The following is a 23966-nucleotide window of genomic DNA, read 5'->3' on the forward strand; positions in this document are numbered from 1 at the left end:
GGGAGGAGTTAGTGACATGAATCTGTAAAGCCCTTTTTATATAAGCAGTTAGCACAATGTGCCTTACAGTAACCCGGCCTAGACCCGGCCTGGACCCGGCCTAGACCCGGCCTGGACCCGGCCTAGAGCCGGCCTTTTGTGAATAATTGTTAAAGGCAGGACTTGTTACTGTAGTTTATTATTTGTAAGCAGCCTAACTGAGCTCAAATGATCAAATCAGCACCTCCAAAAAAAAACTAGATTAATGTCAGATATTATGTGCTAGCTCTGCAAAGAACAATCTGTAAATCTCTGACTGAAATCGCTTGCATCTGCCTCAAATGCAATTACCAGTCCCCATCATTTCCTGCCCCGTTCATCACTTACAGTGCATTCGGAATTTATTCAGACCCCTTGACCACATTTTGTTACGTTTCAGCCATATTCTAAAATTGATTTAATATTTTTTTTACCTAATCAATCTAAACACAATACCCCTTAATGACAAAGCAAAAACAGGGTTTTAGAAATGTTTGCAAATATATAAAAAATAAAACGTGGAAATATAACATTTACATAATGAATTATTCAGACTGTCACAAAAAATGTCGTACTGGAGAGAAGACCAAGGCGCAGCAGGTATGTGGATACTCATATTTTCATTTAAAAAAAGGAGTAAAGTATCCACTGGACAAAACAATAAAGACGACAGCAACAGTTTTACAGGCTATACAAACGCAGTGCAAAAACAACTACCCACAATCTCAAAGAAAAACACACCTTTCTATATAGGACTCCCAATCAAAGGCAACTCAACACACCTGCCTTCAATTGGGAGTCCCATCCCCAACACAAACCCTTAACATACAAACAACATGTCACATCCTGACCACAACTGATACAATACCTCCCTCTGCTGGTCAGGACGTGACAGTACCCCCCCCCCCCTCAAGGTGCAGACCCCGGAATGCACCTAAAAAACATTAACCCCTAAACAATAAGGGAGGGAAGGGAGGGTGGCTGCCGTCACCGACGGCACTGTGCTACACCCTCCCTCCCCAACCTCCAGGATAGGAGGTGGCTCAGGTGCAGGACGTGGACCTCGCTCCACCTTCGGCGTCGCCCACTTCGGTGGCGCCGATAGCTGCGCAGGGCAGACGGGCCACTCGGGCTGACCCTGGCAGACGGACCACTCTGGCTGGACCGGAGGACAGGCGGGCCACTCGGGCTGGCCCGGAGGACAGGCTGGCCACTCGGGCTGGGCCGGAGGACAGGCGGCCCCTCGGGCTGGGCCGGAGGACAGGGGGGCCCACGGGCTGGGCCGGAGGACAGGCGGGCCACTCGGGCTGGGCCGGAGGACAGGCGGGCCACTCGGTCTGGGCCGGAGGACAGACGGGCCACTCCGGCTGGGCCGGAGGACAGGCGGGCCACTCGGGCTGGACCGGAGGACAGGCGGGCCACTCGGGCTGCACCGGAGGACAGTCGGGCCACTCTGGCAGATCCGGGCAGTCGGGCCACTCTGGCAGACCCGGGCAGTCGGGCCACTCTGGCAGACCCGGGCAGTCGGGCCACTCTGGCAGACCCGGGCAGTCGGGCCACTCTGGCATCTCCTGACTGGCAGGCAGCTCTGGCGACTCCTGACTCGCAGGCAGCTCTGGCGACTCCTGACTGGCAGGCAGCTCTGGCGACTCCTGACTGGCAGGCAGCTCTGGCGACTCCTGACTGGCGAGGCTGGGCTGACACACTAGACGCCTGATGCATGGGGCTGGTATTGGACGTGCCAGCCTGGAGACACACACCTCCATGCTAGTGCGTCTAGCGGGAAACACCGGACCGTCGAGGCGCACTGGCGGTTTTGAGCGCAGGGTTGGTATCACCCCTTCCGGCTCGATGCTCCCCTCACCCTGGCACATGCGGGGCGCTGGTACAGGGCGGACTGGCCTGTGCGTCCGTATAGGCGAGATGGTGCGTACCTCAGCGTAACATGGCGCCCTCCACCTCATAGGCACCTCCCTGTAATCACGGGTAGCTGGCTTACGGCTCTTCCTTGGCCTGGCCAAGCTACCCGTGTGCCCCCCCCCCAAACAATTTCTTGGGGGTGCCTCTCCGGCTTCCTCGCCAGCCGTGTTCCAGCATAACGTTCCCGTTGGTTCCTCTGTACAGCTGCCTCCACTCTCCTGAGTGCCTCCACCTGTTCCCATGGGAGGCGATCCCTTCCGGCCAGGATCTCTTCCCAAGTGTAGACTCCCTTGCCGTCCAGGACGTCCTCCCATGTCCATTTATCCACCCTGTTCTCCTGTGGCTTCCTCCTCTTCCGCTGCTTGGTCCCTTGGTGGTGGGTAGTTCTGTCACAAAAAAATGTCGTACTGGAGAGAAGACCAAGGCGCAGCAGGTATTTGGATACTCATATTTTCATTTAAAAAAAAGGAGTAAAGTATCCACTGGACAAAACAATAAAGACGACAGCAACAGTTTTACAGGCTATACAAACGCAGTGCAAAAACAACTACCCACAATCCCAAAGAAAAACACACCCTTCTATATAGGACTCCCAATCAAAGGCAACTCAACACACCTGCCTTCAATTGGGAGTCCCATCCCCAACACAAACCCTTAACATACAAACAACCTGTCACATCCTGACCACAACTGATACAATACCTCCCTCTGCTGGTCAGGACGTGACACAGACCCTTTACTCAGTACTTTGTTGAAGCAGCCTCGAGTATGATGCTACAAGCTCAGCACACCTGTATTTGGGTAACTGTAAAGTAAATATGGACAGTTATTCTAACATGTTCAATGTGCACATTAGAATTCGTTAAGGACCACACATCGTTGCATCCTCGACTTGCATGTTCTGTTACTATGAATGACCATATTGTAAATGTGATTTCTGTCATTCTGAGCACCGTGGGTGAACACCGTAATCATGTTACGCACCCATATGGGTCCGGTCAATTTCTCAAATGTCCAGTAAATTAAAATGTTAATGGAAACCCTGACACACACACACACACACACACACACACACACACACACACACACACACACACACACACACACACACACACACACACACACACACACTAGGGCCTGTTAAGATAGAGATGTACGGTGAAATATATTGTATAAAACAGAACAGGCTCTCGGCCGCTCTCCTCTGTCCCTTCCTCCCCCAGGGTTCCTCCAGGTCCAAGCAGCTTGGTACTCAGGCCTACATGGAGTGTTCAGCGTTCACCTCAGAAAACAGTATCCACAGTGGTCTGTATTTGGGGAGTTTCTCCCATTGTTCTCTACAGATCCTCTCAAGCTCTGTCAGGTTGGATGGGGAGTGTCGCTGCACAGCTATTTTCAGGTCTCTCCAAAAGATGTTCGATCAGGTTGAAGTCCGGGCTCTGACTGGGCCACTCAAGGACATTCGGAGACTTGTCCCGAAGCCACTTCCGCGTTGTCGTGGCTGTGTGCTTAGTGTCGTTGTCCAGTTAGAAGGTGAACCTTGGCCCCAGTCTGAGGTCCTGAGCACTCTGGAGACAGGTTTTCATCAAGGATCTCTACGTACTTTGCTCCGTTCATCTTTCCCTCGATCCTGACTAGTCTCCTAGTCCCTGCCGCTGAAAAACATCCCCACAGCATGATGCCACCACCACCATGCTTCACTGTGGAGATGGTGCCAGGTTTCCTCCAGACGTGACACTCGGCATTGAAGCCAAACCCTTCGGGTTCTTGGTCACCTCCCTGACCAAGGCCCTTCTCCCCCGATTGCTCAGTTTGGCCGGGCGGTCAGGTCTAGGAAGTCTTGTTGGTTCCAAACTTCTTCCATTTAAGAATGATGGAGGCCACTGGCAGACACTTTTTTGGTACCCTCTCCCAGATCTGTGCCTCAACACAATCCTGTCTCGGAGCTCTACGGACAATTCCTTCGACCTCATGGCTTTGTTTTTGCTCTGACGTGCACTGTCAACTGTGGGACCTTATATGGATAGGTGTCTGCCTTTCCAAATCATGTCCAATGAATTTACAACAGGTGGACTCCAATCAAGTTGTAGAAACATCTCAAGGATGATCAATGGAAACAGGATGCACCTGAGCTCAATTTTGAGTCTCAATAGCAAAAGGTCTGAATTCTTATGTAAATAAGGTATTTCAGTTTTTTATGCAAAAATGTCTAAAAACCTGTTTTCTTTCGCTTTGTCATCATGGAAAATTGTGAGTAGATTGATGAGGAAAATGTTTTAATTGATTTTAGAATAAGGCTGTAACGTAACAAAATGTGGAAAAGGGAAGGGGTCTGAATACTTTCCGAATGCACTGTAATACTACATCAACAGAAGACGTTAAACAACAAGGCCCTGTAGCATGTCTTAACAACAAGGCCCTGTAGAATGTGTTAAACAACAAGGCCTTTCAGCATGTGTTTCTGTGGAGATTTAGAGACTGGATGTTCAGCCTACGTGAGCCCACTATCAATAAGACTTTAGCTCAGCAACAGAAATGAAGGTCACTGGCTGGTGACCCTGTAGCATGTGTTAAACAACAAGGCTCTGTAGCATGTGTTAAACAACAAGGCCCTGTAGCATGTGTAAAACAACAAGGCCCTGTAGCATGTGTTAAACAACAAGGCCCTGTAGCATGTGTTAAACAACAAGGCCCTGTAGCATGTGTTAAACAACAAGGCCCTGTAGCATGTGTTAAACAACAAGGCCCTGTAGCATGTGTTAAACAACAAGGCCTTGTAGCATGTGTTAAACAACAAGGCCCTGTAGAATGTGTTAAACAACAAGGCCCTGTAGCATGTGTTAAACAACAAGGCCCTGTAGAATGTGTTAAACAACAAGGCCCTGTAGAATGTGTTAAACAACAAGGCCCTGTAGCATGTGTTAAACAACAAGGCCTTGTAGCATGTGTTAAACAACAAGGCCCTGTAGCATGTGTAAAACAACAAGGCCCTGTAGCATGTGTTAAACAACAAGGCTCTGTAGCATGTGTTAAACAACAAGGCTCTGTAGCATGTGTTAAACAACAAGGCCCTGTAGCATATGTTAAACAACAAGGCCCTGTGCCTTGTTTTAAACAACAAAGCCCTGTAGCATGTGTTAACAACAAGGCCCTGTATTATGTGTTAAACAACAAGGCCCTGTAGCATGTGTTAAACAACAAGGCTCTGTAGCATGTGTTAAACAACAAGGCTCTGTAGCATGTGTTAAACAACAAGGCTCTGTAGCATGTGTTAAACAACAAGGCTCTGTAGCATGTGTTAAACAACAAGGCCCTGTAGCATATGTTAAACAACAAGGCCCTGTGCCTTGTTTTAAACAACAAAGCCCTGTAGCATGTGTTAACAACAAGGCCCTGTATTATGTGTTAAACAACAAGGCCCTTCAGCATGTGTTTCTGTGGAGATTTAGAGACTGGATGTTCAGCCTACGTGAGCCCACTATCAATAAGACTTTAGCTCAGCAGCAGAGATGAAGGTCACTGGCTGGTGGCTCATATTTATTATGTCACACTGTAGAAAAACATTTTACACTGAGACACAAAACTAGCTTTTCTTATTGGACATGCTCAGGGAGCCTCTCCTTGTTTCAATCTATTTTGGCTACGTTTGATGCCTTATGAATACAGCCCTGATGCATGGCAAAGAAGCCGATACACAGGGCTACACCGCACCACAACAATAGAATGAGATTTATACTGTAGTGAAAGCAGAGAGAGGGAGGAGGGAGGGAGGGAGGGAGGGTAAAGCATTTCATCTTAGCTGTACTATTAAACTGAGTCGGGTTGAGACGGTCAATACTAGGAGAATCAATGTCAGAGTACAGGATGCGGGAGCAGTATCGTGTTACACTGTCTAACCGACACACGCACACTCAAAGCTTTCAGTTGGTGTTGTGGAGAGGTTGCTGTGGCGACTGAGTGACGTACATACACCCACCCCCAGGAGAGACACTGCCCAACCTGGACTCTCTCCATTGCGGAGATGCAGCAGCAGGGGTTGCCATGGAAACTGCATCAGCATCGCATCACAGTGGAAAGGAGTGATTGGAGTGCATGGCAACACCGGAGCTGTACGTCAGTGGTATTAATCAGGGGAGAGAGCTTATTTTGATTCACAGCTGGAAGTCCTATAAACGTGAATCTCATGAAGAGAGATGGATCGTTTCCCTCTGCTGTCACAATGCATTAAGATGAGGTTGGCTGGGACACATCTCTCTCATTCTCCATACCCAATATCCTCATTAAATCAACCAGGGGTGGACTGGCCATATGGCATTTCGGGCAAAAAAAAGATGGGCTGGTCGATTGTTAGCCCAGGGGGCCTTAAGGGGAAAAAAATGGACCAATGTGGGGGCCTCAAGGAAAAAAATTGTCCGGTGTGTTAGAAATGACAGGGCCGATTTCTGGTCCAAGTCCGCCCCTGATGGAACCTATGATTGAATGTGTTGTATTACTGAATGCAAACACTATAGAGAGCCTACTAAATTACTAGAGGGGTAATGTCATAAACCCTAAAAGTTCCAGCATGGGTTGAAAATGGCAGCCATATTGGACAGGGAGAAATCCAAACCAGTCTAATTGAAATGGCAGTAAAGGCATAATCCTGATTTTACTGATGGAGGAGAATAAAAGTAAGGAATGTGATATATCACAAATTGTGTAATAGAATTATTGTCAACCTAAAATATTGTTATATAATTATAAATACAGTTTATACAGGTTTTATACAAAGTGTATGTATATATAGCCTCTAAGATACAATGGGGGGAAAAAGTATTTGATCCCCTGCTGATTTTGTACTTTTGCCCACTTACAAAGAAATGACCAGTCTATAATTTTAATGGTAGGTTTATTTGAACAGTGAGAGGCAGAATAACAACAAAAAATTCCAGAAAAACGCATGTCAAAAATGTTATAAAAGGATTTGCATTTTAATGAGGGAAATAAGTATTTGACCCCTCTGCAAAACATGACTTAGTACTTGGTGGCAAAACCCTTGTTGGCAATCACAGAGGTCAGACGTTTCTTGTAGTTGGCCACCAGGTTTGCACACATCTCAGGAGGGATTTTGTCCCACTCCTCTTTGCAGATCTTCTCCAAGTCATTAAGGTTTCGAGGCTGACGTTTGGCAACTCGAACCTTCAGCTCCCTCCACAGATTTTCTATGGGATTAAGGTCTGGAGACTGGCTAGGCCACTCCAGGACCTTAATGTGCTTCTTCTTAAGCCACTCCTTTGTTGCCTTGGCCGTGTGTTTGGGTTATTGTCATGCTGGAATACCCATCCACGACCCATTTTCAATGCCCTGGCTGAGGGAAGGAGGTTCTCACCCAAGATTTGACAGTACATGGCCCCGTCAAATGATGCGGTGAAGTTGTCCTGTCCCCTTAGCAGAAAAACACCCCCAAACCATAATGTTTCCACCTCCATGTTTGACGGTGGAGATGGTGTTGTTGGGGTCATAGGCAGCATTCCTCCTCCTCCAAACACGGCGAGTTGAGTTGATGCCAAAGAGCTACATTTTGGTCTCATCTGACCACAACACTTTCACCAGTTGTCCTCTGAATCATTCAGATGGTCATTGGCAAACTTCAGACGAGCCAGTATATGTATTCTTGAGCAGGGGGACCTTGCGGGCGCTGCAGGATTTAAGTCCTTCACGGCGTAGTGTGTTACCAATTGTTTTCTTGGTGACTATGGTCCCAGCTGCCTTGAGATCATTGACAAGATCCTCCCGTGTAGTTCAGGGCTGAATAATCGAATAATCGCACCAAATGTTGTCACCTTCTCACCAAGCTGCTTGGCGATGGTCTTGTAGCCCATTCCAGCTTTGTGTAGGTCTACAATCTTGTCCCTGACATCCTTGGAGAGCTCTTTGGTCTTGGCCATGGTGGAGAGTTTGGAATCTGATTGATTGCTTCTATGGACAGGTGTCTTTTTTACAGGTAACAAGCTGCGGTTAGGAACACTCCCTTTAAGAGTGTGCTCCTAATCTCAGCTCGTTAGCTGTATAAAAGACACCTGGGAGCCAGAAATCTTTCTGATTGAGAGGGGGTCAAATACTTATTTCCCTCATTAAAATGCAAATCAATTCATAACATTTTTGACATGCGTTTTTCTGGATATTTTTGTTGTTATTCTGTCTCTCACTGTTCAAATAAACCTACCATTAAAATTACAGACTGATCCTTTCTTTATCAGTGGGCAAACGTACAAAATCAGCAGGGGATCAAATACTTTTTTCTCCCACTGTATATGTTAACAGACCATAAATGTCTAAATGTTTCCTTTCTTGGAAAGCTGTGAGTGCTATTATATGGTACAATATCAGAACTTGTTGTATTTACAACTTGTCTAAGTCCTACAGTATCATCAACTGATTTCAGCCACTGTCTGGCTGTGGATTGACTGCATTGTTTGAATGGAATGTTGGCATGTTGGCATTTAATTTGAAACATTCATGGAATCATTCCTCTAAAACTGTCTGGCCATCTAGCTAACAAACATACAGTGTAGATCAATTCTTCACATTCATTATTTAACACAATATCTTATCACAGCACTGGCAAACCATGGTTGAACAACTCCCTGACCAAAATGGCTGACCTTTATCCCATCATAAGAAGGTTCATGACAATTCTAGTATTCTAATTTCTAATTCTATGGCATACTTGAGTTATAATGTCAGAGAAGCCGGTGTTTGGAGGATATATTGGCATGGGTGTTATTAGGCCCGAGACGTGACCCAGTCGTTAAGTATTTTTGTTTTCTATCTATGGACGCGACCCAGTTCGTTCGATCTAAATGTTCTATTGCCATACTGGCTGGCAACGTTCTTATCCCTTGCTTGCTAGCTAAACAACTATGGCTAATTTACAGTCAGGTCAAACATTGCAGTCAGAACAACAGAAAAGTAGCTGCATTTGCATTTGTTTAAGCTGTTTTCTACTAAATTTATTTGGATACATTCATAAGAATGAGCTAATGATGCGCGATTTCTTCCGGCATAGAACATGTGCTCTCTTGTCAGGACACTGTTGTTCAGGGAAGCTAGCCAACAACACAGCTAACACAATAACTTCAGAGGAGCTAGCCAACAACACAGCTAACACAATCACTTCAGAGGAGCTAGCCAACAACACAGCTAACACAATCACTTCAGAGGAGCTAGCCAACAACACAGCTAACACAATCACTTAAAACTGAAGCTGGAAAAACTGCAAACTAGCTGCATTTATTTCCATTTGACCTTTTTTCTATTTACATTTATTTGCGTATATCTCCATAAAAATTATGCCAGCTGATTCATGATTTCGACTAGTTGAGAAACGCTGCCTGCCTGTCTTTCTCGTCCCTTCTCCCGACCCCACCACGTTCATTACTATGAGACAGCTGGAGATGTCAGAGAGACAGACCGCAGGTTTTATACAAATCTTCGCTATTGAAAACCAATTGCTAGTCTATGCTTTTTACAGTGGAGATCATGTTTATACATTGTCTGGCTGGGCTGATGAGACAGTGGACTGCTCGGTCAGATGGAACAGAGTAAATAGGCATTTTAACATCATAGATTTAGCTGGTGGTAACTTGCGGAATAGACACCAGCTGGAATGCGCTTTTAACCAATCAGCATCCAGGATTAGACCAACCTGTTGTATAAACTCTTATATTCAACACTCACAGTTTTACCCTAAAACGAATTCATCATTAACTGGATGCATGCCAAATCATTTAAATCCAAATCGTTCTTCTTCCCCCTAAGCGGGCACAGATTGGGCAGTGGGTCTTAGGGTCAGGTTGGGCAGTGGGTCTGAGGATCAGGTTGGGCAGTGGGTCTGAGGGTCAAATTGGGCAGTGGGTCTGAGGGTCAGGTTGGGCAGTGGGTCTGAGGGTCAGGTTGGGCAGTGGGTCTGAGGGTCAGCTTGGGCAGTGGGTCTGAGGGTCAGGTTGGGCAGTGGGTCTGAGGGTCAGCTTGGGCAGTGGGTCTGAGGGTCAGGTTGGGCAGTGGATCTGAGGGTCAGCTTGGGCTGTGGGTCTGAGGGTCAGCTTGGGCAGTGGGTCTGAGGGTCAGCTTGGGCAGTGGGTCTGAGGGTCAGCTTGGGCAGTGGGTCTGAGGGTCAGCTTGGGCAGTGGGTCTGAGGGTCAGGTTGGGCAGTGGGTCTGAGGGTCAGGTTGGGCAGTGGGTCTAAGGGTCAGGTTGGGCAGTGGGTCTGAGGGTCAGGTTGGACAACGGGTCTGAGGATCAGGTTGGGCAGTGGGTCTGAGGGTCAGGTTGGGCAGTGGGTCTGAGGGTCAGCTTGGGCAGTGGGTCAGGTTGGGCAGTGGGTCTGAGGGTCAGGTTGGGCAGTGGGTCTGAGGGTCAGGTTGGGCAGTGGGTCTGAGGGTCAGGTTGGGCAGTGGGCAGATCGATGTCTATCCATTATGTGCCTGCCTGATGCTCTGGGCCAAGGTACAGAGAGTTGGAGACTGGAAGTGCCAGCATTAGACATGCACGCGCACACACACACACACACACACACACACACACACACACACACACACACACACACACACACACACACACACACACACACACACACACACACACACACACACACACACACACACACACACACACACACACACACACACACACTGGCAGTGCCAGCATCAGACATGCACACATACACACACATACATTGGCAGTGCCAGCATCAGACATGCACCATGTTAGTTTAGCATCATTACCCTGGGTAAAGTGTCTCATTGGTAAGAGCAGGCAGACAAGGAGAGACAGATCTGTTTCAGTCTCTGTCTATATCTGGTGTCTGCCTGGGAGGCTGAGAGGAACAAGTTGTAACTCATTATACTGATCATAATACACAAGGGATGGAGTGGAACCTCTGAATGAGCACTCGTGTGTGTGTGTGTGTGTGTGTGTGTGTGTGTGTGTGTGTGTGTGTGTGTGTGTGTGTGTGTGTGTGTGTGTGTGTGTGTGTGTGAGTGTGTGTGTGTGTGTGTGCATATGTGCGTGTGTGTGTATGCATGCGTGTGCTGTGAGCTACTGAACCATACTAAGCTATGAGGAACAGGTGATGCTGCAGGCTACATTATATAACATTAAACTAGATGAATGCAGCCAGTTTGTTCTTTCTAGACTACTATAAGGTCAACATGTACTAATGTGTGTGTGTGTGTGTGTGTGTGTGTGTGTGTGTGTGTGTGTGTGTGTGTGTGTGTGTGTGTGTGTGTGTGTGTGTGTGTGTGTGTGTGTGTGTGTGAGTGTGTGTGTGTGTGTGTGCATATGTGCGTGTGTGTGTATGCATGCGTGTGCTGTGAGCTACTGAACCATACTAAGCTATGAGGAACAGGTGATGCTGCAGGCTACATTATATAACATTAAACTAGATGAATGCAGCCAGTTTGTTCTTTCTAGACTACTATAAGGTCAACATGTACTAATCCTGTATAATAGTAACGTTACAGTCAGTCAGGCTACTATGATGAACAGCAATGCCTTCATCTTCATACAATATCATATGCATGAGATATGACAGTTCCATTAAAGGGGCAATCTGGGATTCAAACAACAAATACAGTGGCAAGAAAAAGTATGTGAACCCTTTGGAATTATCTGGATTTCTGCATAAATTGGTCATAAAATCAGATCTGATCTTCATCTAAGTCACAACAACAGACAAACACAGTCTGCTTAAACTAATAACATACTAATTATTGTATTTTTCTTGTCTATATTGAATACATAATTTAAACATTCACAGTGTACAGTGAGGGAAAAAAGTATTTGATCCCCTGCTGATTTTGTACATTTGCCCACTGACAAAGAAATTATCAGTGTAACAGCCGTCGAAGGGAGTAGACCAAGGCGCAGCGTGTTGAGTGCTCATCATGTATTTATTGTACTGAGAACACATAAACAAAGAAACAAAAACAACAGCCAAACACTTCTGTCAGGTAAGCAACACTAAACAGAAATTAACCACCCACAAAACCCAAAGGAAAACAGGCTGCCTAAGTATGGCTCCCAATCAGAGACAACGATATACAGCTGTCCCTGATTGAGAACCATACCCGGCAAAAAAAAGAAATACAAAACATAGAAAAAAGGACATAGAATGCCCACCCTAGTCACACCCTGGCCTAACCAAAATAGAGAACAAAAACCTCTCTATGGCCAGGGCGTGACAGTACCCCCCCCAAAGGTGATGACTCCGGCCGCAAAACCTGACTCTAAAGGGGAGGGTCCGGGTGGGCCTTCCTTACGGCGGCGGCTCTGGTGCGGGACGTGGACCCCGCTCCACCTTCGGCTTGGCCCACATAGGTGGCGCCTCTGGAGTGGGGACCCTCGCCGCTGACCCCGGACTGGGGACCCTCGCAGTGGGCCCTGGACAGGAGGGCAATTCTGGCAGCTCCGGACTGGCGGGCGACTCTGGCAGCTCTGGACAGGCGGGCGACTCTGGCAGCTCCGGACAGGCGGGCGACTCTGGCAGCTCCGGACAGGCGGGCGACTCTGGCAGCTCCGGACAGGCGGGCGACTCTGGCAGCTCCGGACAGGCGGGCGACTCTGGCGGCTCTGGCAGCTCCGGACAGGGAATGCGCACTGGAGGCCTGATGCGTGGGACTGGCTTTGGAGGTGCCAGACTGGTAACACGCACCTCAGGGCTAGTGCAAGGAGCAGGAACAGGACGTACTGGACTGGGCAGGCGCACTGGAGGCCTGATGCGTGAGACTGGCTTTGGAGGCGCCAGACGAGTAACACGCACCACAGGGCTAGTGCGAGGAGCAGGAACAGGACGTACTGGGCTGGACAGGCGCACTGGAGGCCTGATGCGTGGGACTGGCTTTGGAGGCACCAGACTAGTAACACGCACCTCAGGGCTAGTGCGAGGAGCAGGAACAGGACGTACTGGGCTATGGAGGCGTACCGGAGATCTGAAGCTCAGGGCTGGCACACACCGTCCTGGCTGGATGGTCACTATAGCCCGGCACGGGCGGAGCGCTGGCACAGGGCGAACTGGGCTGTGCTGGGGAATGATGGCTGCCGTGCGTAGAGCAGGCGCAGGGTAGGCTGGACCTAGGAGATACACTGGTGGTCAGATGTGCTGCGCCGGCGCACTTCTCCCTGGCTGAGTGCCAACTCTAGCACGGCAACGCTGAGGAGCCCGTATCGACCGCACCGGGCTATAGCTGCGCACTGGTGACACAGTGCGTAACTCAGCATAACAGGGTGCCTGCTTGATCCGTCGCTCCCCATAATAAGCACGGGGAGTTGGCTCAGGTCTCCAACCTGACTTACCCCAACTCCCCGTGTGCCCCCCCAAAATTTTTTTGGGGGGGCTGCCTCTCAGGCTCCTGTAGCTGACTTGCCTGTTCCTCCCAGTATCGCCGTTCCACCTTCGCTGCCTCGATCTCCCACTGTGGGTGGCGATACTCCCCAGGTGTTGTCCAGGGTCTCTTTCCGTCCAAAATCATCTCCCAAGTCCAGGAGTCCATAACCCTCTGTTCCTCCATACCACGCTGCTTGGTCTTCTTGTGGTGGATGGTTCTGTAACAGCCGTCGAAGGGAGTAGACCAAGGCGCAGCGTGTTGAGTGCTCATCATGTATTTATTGTACTGAGAACACATAAACAGGGCGTGACAATCAGTCTATAATTGTAATGGTAGGTTTATTTGAACAGTGAGAGACAGAATAACAACAAAAAAATCCTGAAAAACGCGTGTCAAAAATGTTGTAAATTGAATTCATTTTAATGAGGGAAATAAGTATTTGACCCCCTCTGCAAAACATGACTTAGTACTTGGTGGCAAAACCCTTGTTAGAAATCACAGAGGTCAGACATTTCTTGTAGTTGGCCACCAGGTTTGCACACATCTCAGGAGGGATTTTGTCCCACTCCTCTTTGCAGATCTTCTCCAAGTCATTAAGGTTTTGAGGCTGACGTTTGGCAACTCGAACCTTCAGCTCCCTCCACAGATTTTCTATGGGATTAAGGTCTGGAGACTGGCTAGGCCACTCCAGGACCTTAATGTGCTTCTTCTTGAGCCACTCCTTTGTTGCCTTGGCCATGTGTTTTGGGTCATTGTCATGCTGGAATACCCATCCACGACCCATTTTCAATGCCCTGGCTGAGGGAAGGAGGTTCTCACCCAAGATTTGACGGTACATGGCCCCATCCATCGTCCCTTTGATGCGGTGAAGTTGTCCTGTCCCCTTAGCAGAAAAACACCCCCAAAGCATAATGTTTCCACCTCCATGTTTGATGGTGGGGATGGTGTTCTTGGGGTCATAGGCAGCATTCCTCCTCCTCCAAACACGGCGAGTTGAGTTGATGCCAAAAAGCTCCATTTTGGTCTCATCTGACCACAACACTTTCACCCAGTTGTCCTCTGAATCATTCAGATGTTCATTGGCAAACTTCAGATGCATGTATATGTGCTTTCTTGAGCAGGGGGACCTTGCGGGCGCTGCAGTCCTTCATGGCGTAGTGTGTTACCAATTGTTTTCTTGGTGACTATGGTCCCAGCTGCCTTGAGATCATTGACAAGATCCTCCCGTGTAGTTCTGGGCTGATTCCTCACCGTTCTCATGATCATTGCAACTCCGCGAGGTGAGATCTTGCATGGAGCCCCAGGCCGAGGGAGATTGACAGTTCTTTTATGTTTCTTCCATTTGCGCATAATCACACCAACTGTTGTCACCTTCTCACCAAGCTGCTTGGCGATGGTCTTGTAGCCCATTCCAGCCTTGTGTAGGTCTACGATCTTGTCCCTGACATCCTTTTAGAGCTCTTTGGTCTTGGCCATGGTGGAGAGTTTGGAATCTGATTGATTGATTGCTTCTGTGGACAGGTGTCTTTTATACAGGTAACAAACTGAGATTAGGAGCACTCCCTTTAAGAGTGTGCTCCTAATCTCAGCTCGTTAAATGTATAAAAGACACCTGGGAGCCAGAAATCTTTCTGATTGAGAAGGGGTCAAATACTTATTTCCCTCATTAAAATGCAAATCAATTTATAACATTTTTTACATGCATTTTTCAGGATTTTTTTGTTGTTATTCAGTCTCTCACTGTTCAAATAAACCTACCATTAAAATTATAGACTGATCATTTCTTTGTCAGTGGGCAAACGTACAAAATCAGCAGGGGATCAAATACTTTTTTCCCTCACTGTAGGTTGGAAAAAGTATGTTAACCCCTAGCTAATGACTTCTCCAAAAGCTAATTGGAGTCAAGAGTCAGCTAACCTGGAGTCCAATCACTGATACGAGATTGGAGACTTGGTTAGTGCTGCCCTGCCCCATAAAAAACACTCACAAAATTTGAGTTTGCTATTAACAAGAAGCATTGCCTGATGTGAACCATGCCTTGAACAAAAAAAATCTCAAAAACCCACGATTAAGAATTGTTGACTTGCATAAAGCTGGAAAGGGTTACACAAGTATCTCTAAAAGCTTTGATGTTCATCAGTATACGGTAAGACAAATTGTCTATAAATGGAGAAAGTTCAGCACTGTTCCTACTCTCCCTAGGAGTGTCCGTCCTGCAAAGATGACTGCAAGAGTACAGTGCAGAATGCTTAATGAGGTTAAGAAGAATCCTAGAGTGTCAGCTAAAGACAAATAAATCTCTGGAAGATGCTAACATCTCTGTTTACGAGTCTACGATACGTAAAACACCAAACAAGAATTGTGTTCATGGGAGGACACCATGGAAGAAACCACTGCTGTCCAAAAAAAACATTGTGGCACGTCTGAAGTTCGCAAAAGTGCACCTGGATGTTCCACAGCGCTACTGGCAAAATATTCTGTGGACAGATGAAACTACAGTTGAGTTGTTTGGAAGGAACACACAACACTATGTGTGGAGAAAAAAAGGCAAAGCACACCATCATCAAAACCTCATCCCTACTGTAAAGTATGGTGGAGGAAGCATCATGGTTTGGGGCTGCTTTTCTGCCTCAGGGCCTGGACAACTTGCTATCATCGATAGACAAATTAATTCCCAAGTTGATCAAGACATTTTTCAGGAGAATGTAAGGCTATCTGTCTGTCAATTGAAGCTCAACAGAAGTTGGGTGATGCAACAGGACAACGACCCAAAACACAGAAGTAAATCAACAACAGAATGGCTTCAACAGAAGAAAATATGCCTTCTGGAGTGGCCCAGTCAGTCCTGACCTCAACCCGATTGAGATGCTGTGGCATGACCTCAAGAGAGCGGTTCACACCAGACATCCCAAGAATATTGCTGAACTGAAACAGTTTTGTAAAGAGGAATGGTCCAAAATTCCTCCTGACTGTTGCACAGGTCTGATCCGCAACAACAGAAAACGTTTGGTTGAGGTTATTGCTGCCAAAGTAGGGTCAACCTGTTATTAAATCCAAGGGTTCACATACTTTTCCCACCATGCACTGTGAATGTTTACAAGATGTGTTCAATAAAGACATGAAAACTTATATTTGTTTGTGTGTTATTAGTTTAAGCAGACTGTGTTTGTCTATTGTTGTGACTTAGATGAAGATCAGATAAAATTTTATGACCAATTTAAGTCCAGGTAATTCCAAAGGGTTCACATAGTTTTCTTGCCACTGTATCTGTCCCAATCCCTTTAATGTTTCCTTACTGTTCACATTGTCCATGTATCATATGTTGTGTGTGTGTGTTTGTATGAACTGCACAGTTCATAACGGCTTACTTCTTCTTGGCGATCCCTTTGTCGAGTGGAGCCTGTCGCGTTGACGGCCCACCTCTCTCCACTGAGTTGCCGCGGCGACAGCTCTGCTCTCCAGCCCCGGGGGAGGATGAATCTGATTGGGCCGTTTCACAGACCACCTGGAAACCCTGCAGACAGAGCAAATAAGAGCCTGTCAGTCAAGAGGCTTCTAGTCTCTTCTAATCAGATGCTCCACACACACACACACAGATCATACCAGCAAGAGAACGTTTCTTAAACCTTTATTTAACTAGGCAAGTCAGTTAGGAACAAATTATTATTTACAATGACGGCCTACCCCGGCCAAACCCAGACAATGCTGAGCCAATTGTGCACCGTCCTATGGGACTCCCAATCATGGCTGTATATGATACAGCCTGGATTCGAACCATTGACTGTAGTGACACCTCTTACACTGAGATGCAGTGGGGGGGGGGGGGGGGGGGGGCTGGAGGAGGGGTACAGCTGTCTCACTGCTGCCTGAGACGAACACTCACCATGGGGCCTTGGTTTCTGGACCCACAGGGGCTACACTGGTTGTTCACCGGGGAGTTCCTCTTGGCTGTTGACAAAACAGGTGGTAGCTTACAGAATAGAATCTAACAGAATAGAATATAATGTAATAGAATAGAATGCACTCTTAGTAAAAAAGGGTTCCAAAAGGGTTCTTTGGCTGTCCCCATAAGAGGTCCTTTTCAAGAACCCTTTTCGGTTCCAGGAACCCTCTATGGAAAGGGCAGAAGATCCCCTTTAGGGTCTTGTCTCTAGAGTGTAGAATAGACTAAAATATCACTTTTGTTACTATGGTATTTGGTTTGGATATTACTAATGTCTCATGTAAAACAGCAGAGTAGATCTCAGATGATTCCATAGAGTCAGTACTACATGCTTTCTTTGGTGTCCTCTGGGTGTCTCACCTGTTACAATGTTCCTCACAGGCTTGATGAGGGCAGAGAAGGCAGGGACGTCAGGTTGCCGGTGCTCCCACATTGGCTGCCATATGATGAGACCACTGGCCAATCGGAAAGTCAGGTCAGACTCCTAGATGACACAACAAAAAAGTTTACATACACACACACAGACTCACACACACAGACACGCACGCACAGTAGGGTACCAAAGCATTCCCCAGAGCCATGAAACACAACCGCAGCATCTACACACACAGATCAATAGGCGATAGTCCAGCGGGAAAGATGAATCAGAGGTACCTTGATGCGGTGAATGAGGGGAGCAAAGAGGAAGACAAACAGCTCTACGGTGGCCATGCTCTTATGGAAGAGCTTGGTGCGGGCGTGCTCATCCTCCTCCAGGGACCCGCTGCAGCGTGGCGCTCCTGACCCAGAACCGGTGCCTGATCCTGGGCCACCTTGGCCACCTCTGGCTGGCGGGGAACCCTGGTTCCCAATCCCCATTGGCTGGAGGAAGGCTGAGCTGCTGCTGCCCCCCGACCATCCGTGGCCCAGGCTGGGCTCCTGGTTGCACTCCTGGGCCGCCTCCAGTAGCATCCAGTGGAGGGTATGGAGCAGCTTGGTCTCCGCCACGCCTAGCTTGTCCTGGTGACCTGGGGTTAGGGGTGAGGGGTCAGAGCAGGGGTGTCAAACATATGGCCTGTTCAATGCGGCCCACTGGTGGTTTCATCACAGAGTTTCTAAACCCAGAGGCCCAACATTGCAATACTTCCGGGAATGCTTTGCGGAGCACAGAATCCGCTTAATTACTTAATAAAACCAAATCTAAACTGTGTAGAAATTATAATGGTCCTACATTTACAGTCTCTTCACACTGTCCAGCTTGATAACAGACATTTACAATCTCTTCAATCTGTCCAGATTGATAACAATCATTTATAGTCTCTTCAATCTGTCCAGTTTGATAACAGTCATTTCCAATGCATTTGGAAAGTATTCAGACGCTTTGACTTTTTCCACATTTTGTTATGTTACAGCCTTATTCTAAAATGGATTAAATAGTTTTTCCCCCCTCATCAATCTACACACAATACCCCAGAATGACAAAGCAAAAAATGGGTTTTTAGACATTTTTGCAAATGTATTACAAATAAAAAACATATATATCACATTTACATAACTATTCAGACCCTTTACTCAGTATTTTGTTGAAACACCTTAGGCAGCAATTACAGACTCGAGTCTTCTTGGGTATGACGCTACAAGCTCGGCACATCTGTATTTGGGGAGTTTCTCCCCTTCTTCTCTGCAGATCCTCTCAAGCTCTGTCAGGTTGGATGGGGATCGTCGCTAAACAGCTATTTTATTGTCTCTCCAAAGATGTTAGATCGGGTTCAATTCTGGGCTCTGGCTGGGCCACTAAAGAACATTCAGAGACTTGTCCCGAAGCCACTCCTGCTTTGTCTTGGCTGTGTGCTTAGGGTCGTTGTCCTGTTGGAAGATGAACCGTCACCCCAGTCTGAGGTCCTGAGTGCTCTGGAGCAGGTTTTCATCAAGGAACTCGTTTACTTCGTTCATCTTTCCCTCGATCCTGACTAGTCTCCCAGTCCCTGCCGCTGAAAAACATCCCCACAGCATAATGCCGCCACCACCATGCTTCACTGTGGAGATGGTGCCAGGTTTCCTCCAGACATGACGCTCGGCATTGAAGCCAAAGACTTCAATCTTGGTTTCATCAGGCCAGAGAATCTTGTTTCTCATGGTCTTAGAGTCTTTTAGGTGCATTTTGGCAATCTCCAAGCGGGCTGTCATGTACCTTTTACTGAGGAGTGGCTTCCGTCTGGCGACTCTACCATAAAGACCTGATTGGTGGATTGCTGCAGAGATGGTTGTCCTTCTGGAAGGTTCTCCCATCTCCACAGAGGAACTCTGGAGCTCTGTGAGAGTGACCATCGGGTTCTTGGTCACCTCCCTGACCAAGGCCCTTCTCCCCCGATTGCTCAGTTTGGCCGGGCGGCCAGCTCTTGGTGGTTCCAAACTTCTTTCATTTAAGAATGATGGAGGACACTGTGTTCTTGGGGACCTTCAATGCTGAAGAAATGTTTTCGTACCCTTCCCTAGATCTGTGCCTCAACACAATCCTGTCTCGGAGCTCTACAGACAATTCCTTCGACCTCATTGCTTGGTTTTTGATCTGACATGCACTGTCAACTGTGGGACCTAATAGACAGGTGTGTGCCTTTCCAAATCATGTCCAATCAATTGAATTTACCACAAGTGGACTCCAATCAAGTTGTAGAAACATCTCAAGGATGATCAATGGAAACAGGATGCACCTGAGCTCAATTTCTAGTCTCATAGCAAAGGGTTTGAATACTTATGTTAGGTATTTCTGTTTTTTAATTGTAATAAATTTGCAAAAATTTCAAAAAATCTGTTTTTGCTTTGGCATTATGGGGTATTGCGTGTAGATTGATGAGGAAAAAACATAATTTAATCAATTTTAGAATCAGGCTGTAACGTAACAAAATGTGGAAAAAGTTAATGGATCTGAACACTTTCCGAACGCACTGTATAGTCTCTTCACTCTGTCCAGCTCGATAACAGTCATCTATAGTCTCTTCACTCTGACCAGCTCGATAATATTCATTTATAGTCTCTTCACTCTGTCCAGCTCGATAACAGTCATCTATAGTCTCTTCACTCTGTCCAGCTTGATAACAGTCATCTATAGTCTCTTCACTCTGTCCAGCTCGATAACAGTCATCTATAGTCTCTTCACTCTGTCCAGCTTGATAACAGTAATTTATAGTGTCTTCACTCTGTCCAGCTTGATAACAGTAATTTATAGTCTCTTCACTCAGTCCAGCTCGATAACAGTCATCTATAGTCTCTTCACTCTGTCCAGCTCGATAATATTAATTTATAGTCTCTTCACTCTGTCCAGCTTGATAACAGTCATTTATAGACTCTTCACTCTGTCCAGCTTGATAAGTCATCTATAGTCTCTTCACTCTGTCCAGCTCGATAATATTCATTTATAGTCTTTTCACTCTGTCCAGCTTGATAACAGTCATCTATAGTCTCTTCACTCTGTCCAGCATGATAACAGTCATTTATAGACTCTTCACTCTGTCCAGCTTGATAAGTCATCTATAGTCTCTACACTCTGTCCAGCTTGATAACAGTCATCTATAGTCTCTTCACTCTGTCCAGCTTGATAACAGTCATCTATAGTCTCTTCACTCTGTCCAGCTCGATAATATTCATTTATAGTCTTTTCACTCTGTCCAGCTTGATAACAGTCATCTATAGTCTGTTCACTCTGTCCAGCTTGATAACAGTAATTTATAGTCTCTTCACTCTGTCCAGCTTGATAACAGTCATCTATAGTCTCTTCACTCTGTCCAGCTTGATAACAGTCATCTATAGGCTGTTCACTCTGTCCAGCTTGATAACAGTAATTTATAGTCTCTTCACTCTGTCCAGCTTGATAACAGTTATCGATACGCTACTAAAGCTAGACAGTCAGGGAGTATCGATAATTCCAAAAGTGATGGATAGAGGACTCTTTTTAAATCCATTTTGGCGTTTAAGTGTGGCCCACAGGGCCAAATAAGATTGACACCCCTGGGTCAGAGATCAGTGTTTGATTGGTGTGATGGGATACATGGGTGTGTGTGGTGGTGGTGGGGGTATATTACTATATGCCTGTCTGTGTGTGTATGTCTGTGTGTGTGTGAATTACTGTATTCGTGTCTGTATTACTGTATGCGTGTCTGTATTACTGTATGCGTGTCTGTATTACTGTATGCGTGTCTGTATTACTGTATGCGTGTCTGTGTGTGTATTACTGTATGCGTGTCTGTATTACTGTATGCGTGTCTGTGTGTGTATTACTGTATGCGTGTCTGTATTACTGTATGCGTGTCTGTATTACTGTATGCGTGTCTGTGTCTGTATTACTGTATGCGTGTCTGTATTACTGTGCGTGTCTGTGTGTGTATTACTGTATTCGTGTCTGTATTACTGTATACGTGTCTGTGTGCGTGTGCATGCATGTGCGTGTCTGCGTCCATGTGTGTGTGTGTGTGTGTGTGTTTACCCAGCTTGTTCCTGTTAGAGAGCAGGATGGCGGTGCAGTGGAGCACGTGGGGCAGGGCGGCCTGGACCAGCTCCCAGCGAGAGATGCTCTGGATGGCCTCGGACAGCACCGGGGAGAGCCCGTGGAGCTTGTTCTCCACCAGCACCCGCTCAAAGGACTAGGAGAGAGACACAGTGGCCCGTATTCATGAAATGTCTCAGAGTAGGAGTGCAGGTCTGGGATCAGAGTCCCCTGTCCATGTAATCCAATTCACTTATTATGTAAAAGGTAAACCTGATCCTAGATCAGCACTCCTACTTGGAGATGCTTCATGAACATGGGCCAGTGAGACTCTGAGCCAGAAACTGAAGGGCCATTGAATGCCAGTGTATGTGGCCCACATGTGTCCTCAAGCAAAGTAATATGCCTTGGGGAAAGCAGCAAGCCTGAGTTATAGCCCAATTTACTATTTGGTCATACACTCAGACGTGTTATTACAATGTATAGATTCATTATAAAGATGAGTTTGAACTAGCTACAATTCATAGTAATAACAGTTTAACCAAACGGGCAAGGTACAGAATAGAACAGAACAAACTCCAATTGGAAAATGCTCCCCTAATTCGCAGGTGCGGTGAGGCCGCGGGAGAAGCCGAGCGATGATTCATTCTAATCATAACTGTCGCGTTAAGAAAATGGCTTACCACACAAGATGCCTCATACTGTTTCCCCAACTTCGGCCTCAGAAACGCGCTGCAATCATGAAAACATTGGGGCGTGTTAAATGTTCATTACATCATTGTTTAGAATAATATCATTAGCTACATAGGGTAAATTGAATAGGCTAGACCGCCAAACGTCTTCGTGCAAGTGGCCAGTGGTATCATCCAAATGATAAAATATGATCGCTTATACCGCTCATAGCCTAGCCCTACCTCTAGAAATAACAGTGAACATACTGTATACATATCAGATGGATTCAGCCGGTTACAGCGGATGCGTGATATCCCCTTCACCTTTCCCAGCCATGTCTACAGGTGTGACATCTTAGCCCCCCCTCCTCTACAACATATCCCCTGTACGAGAACTAGCTGTTTTTCTCGGGGGTTTTTCTTTTCATGTTGTTGTATGTTTGGATGTATTGAATAGGCTACAATAGCCTAACCAAATGAACTGACGCATAGCCTGACATGACAACCCGGTCAACGGGTGTATAACGAGTCAAATGATTGACACTCACATAAAAACCTTCTATACAGATGTAACACATGTTTTCATGTATAACCTAAGGGAGCGAGTTAGCTTGGTTGACATATAATCTCACCCCCGTATATTCTGAGCAGCGGCAAACACCTGTTATCAATGGCTGTCACGACACTAACCTGGTCTGCCTCCATAAGAAGGTCTGGATCGGGAACGGTATACCCTTGCCGCACTCCGTGTCGGTCTCATCCAGGCTTTTCCGCTTCACCATCTTGTCGACTTGTCGCCGTCCAGACGTAGCTGGGTCCGGTCGTCCCAGGTGATGTGATGCCTCACGACATGATTCCGTTCTGCTTGTGTAAAATGGCTGCAAATGTCGGCGGTGGTAACAGGAGGTAACAGAGCGAGATCTATATGGTTTCAGCACCACCTTCGGAGCAGCGGCAGCGGGGAACGGCAGAGTGATTTATCAAACAGCGGCGAGGGGGGGCTGCTGTAAAAACGCAGTACGACTGCTAGGAAGTAAGAACAGATGTTTTCCTTAACAACATAAGTATGATCGGGTCGGCTACTGGGAACAGTAGGCTAAACGACGAGAAAAAACACCAATATAAAAGCATAATCGGTTTACACACAACATGCGGCACATTCAGGCTGGAGTATTTCTCCACGCCCTCCACACATATTTAATATATCTCCATATGAATAACATCAACAGGTTGTTTAATTACCTTGAAATAAAACCCTATCCCTGTTTTGATTACATTGACATTTCATGGTATGACACGTCACTAAAGGGGAATAAAATAACCCACAAATACCTTCTAGTGATATTCACACAATTACGATTATTGGTTGGCTGTACAGCGCTGTGGGGTGTGTAGACGACCAGAAAGTACATAATCTATTAAACGAAATATATATATATGACAGTGTTCTGTTCTGATGGGCACAACCTTTTGGCCCAACAACATCTGTTGCATGCAGTTAGCCTTCCCAAATTACATCACCAAAATGACTCCATGAATTACCCTTCACATAATCTCTTCCCTATCGCTCTCTCTCTCTCTCTCTCTCT

General features: G+C 46.7%; 1 protein-coding gene across 1 annotated transcript in view; it reads right to left on the reverse strand.

Moving 5' to 3' along the window:
* Positions 1–23349, reverse strand: part of LOC115195176 (protein unc-80 homolog) — a 110518-nt gene extending 87169 nt beyond the window's left edge. The window contains exons 1-7 of the mRNA XM_029754973.1: positions 23068–23349; positions 22390–22438; positions 21707–21863; positions 17902–18254; positions 17608–17731; positions 17188–17252; positions 16673–16818 (exon numbers count right to left, since the gene is read on the reverse strand). Of these exons, the coding sequence (XP_029610833.1) occupies positions 16673–16818; positions 17188–17252; positions 17608–17731; positions 17902–18254; positions 21707–21863; positions 22390–22438; positions 23068–23159 (986 nt within the window). The 5' untranslated portion in view covers positions 23160–23349. The remainder of the gene's footprint in view (positions 1–16672; positions 16819–17187; positions 17253–17607; positions 17732–17901; positions 18255–21706; positions 21864–22389; positions 22439–23067) is intronic.
* Positions 23350–23966: the final 617 nt, after the last annotated feature.

This window comes from Salmo trutta, chromosome 6, assembly GCF_901001165.1.
Source record: "Salmo trutta chromosome 6, fSalTru1.1, whole genome shotgun sequence".
Lineage (NCBI taxonomy): Eukaryota > Metazoa > Chordata > Actinopteri > Salmoniformes > Salmonidae > Salmo > Salmo trutta.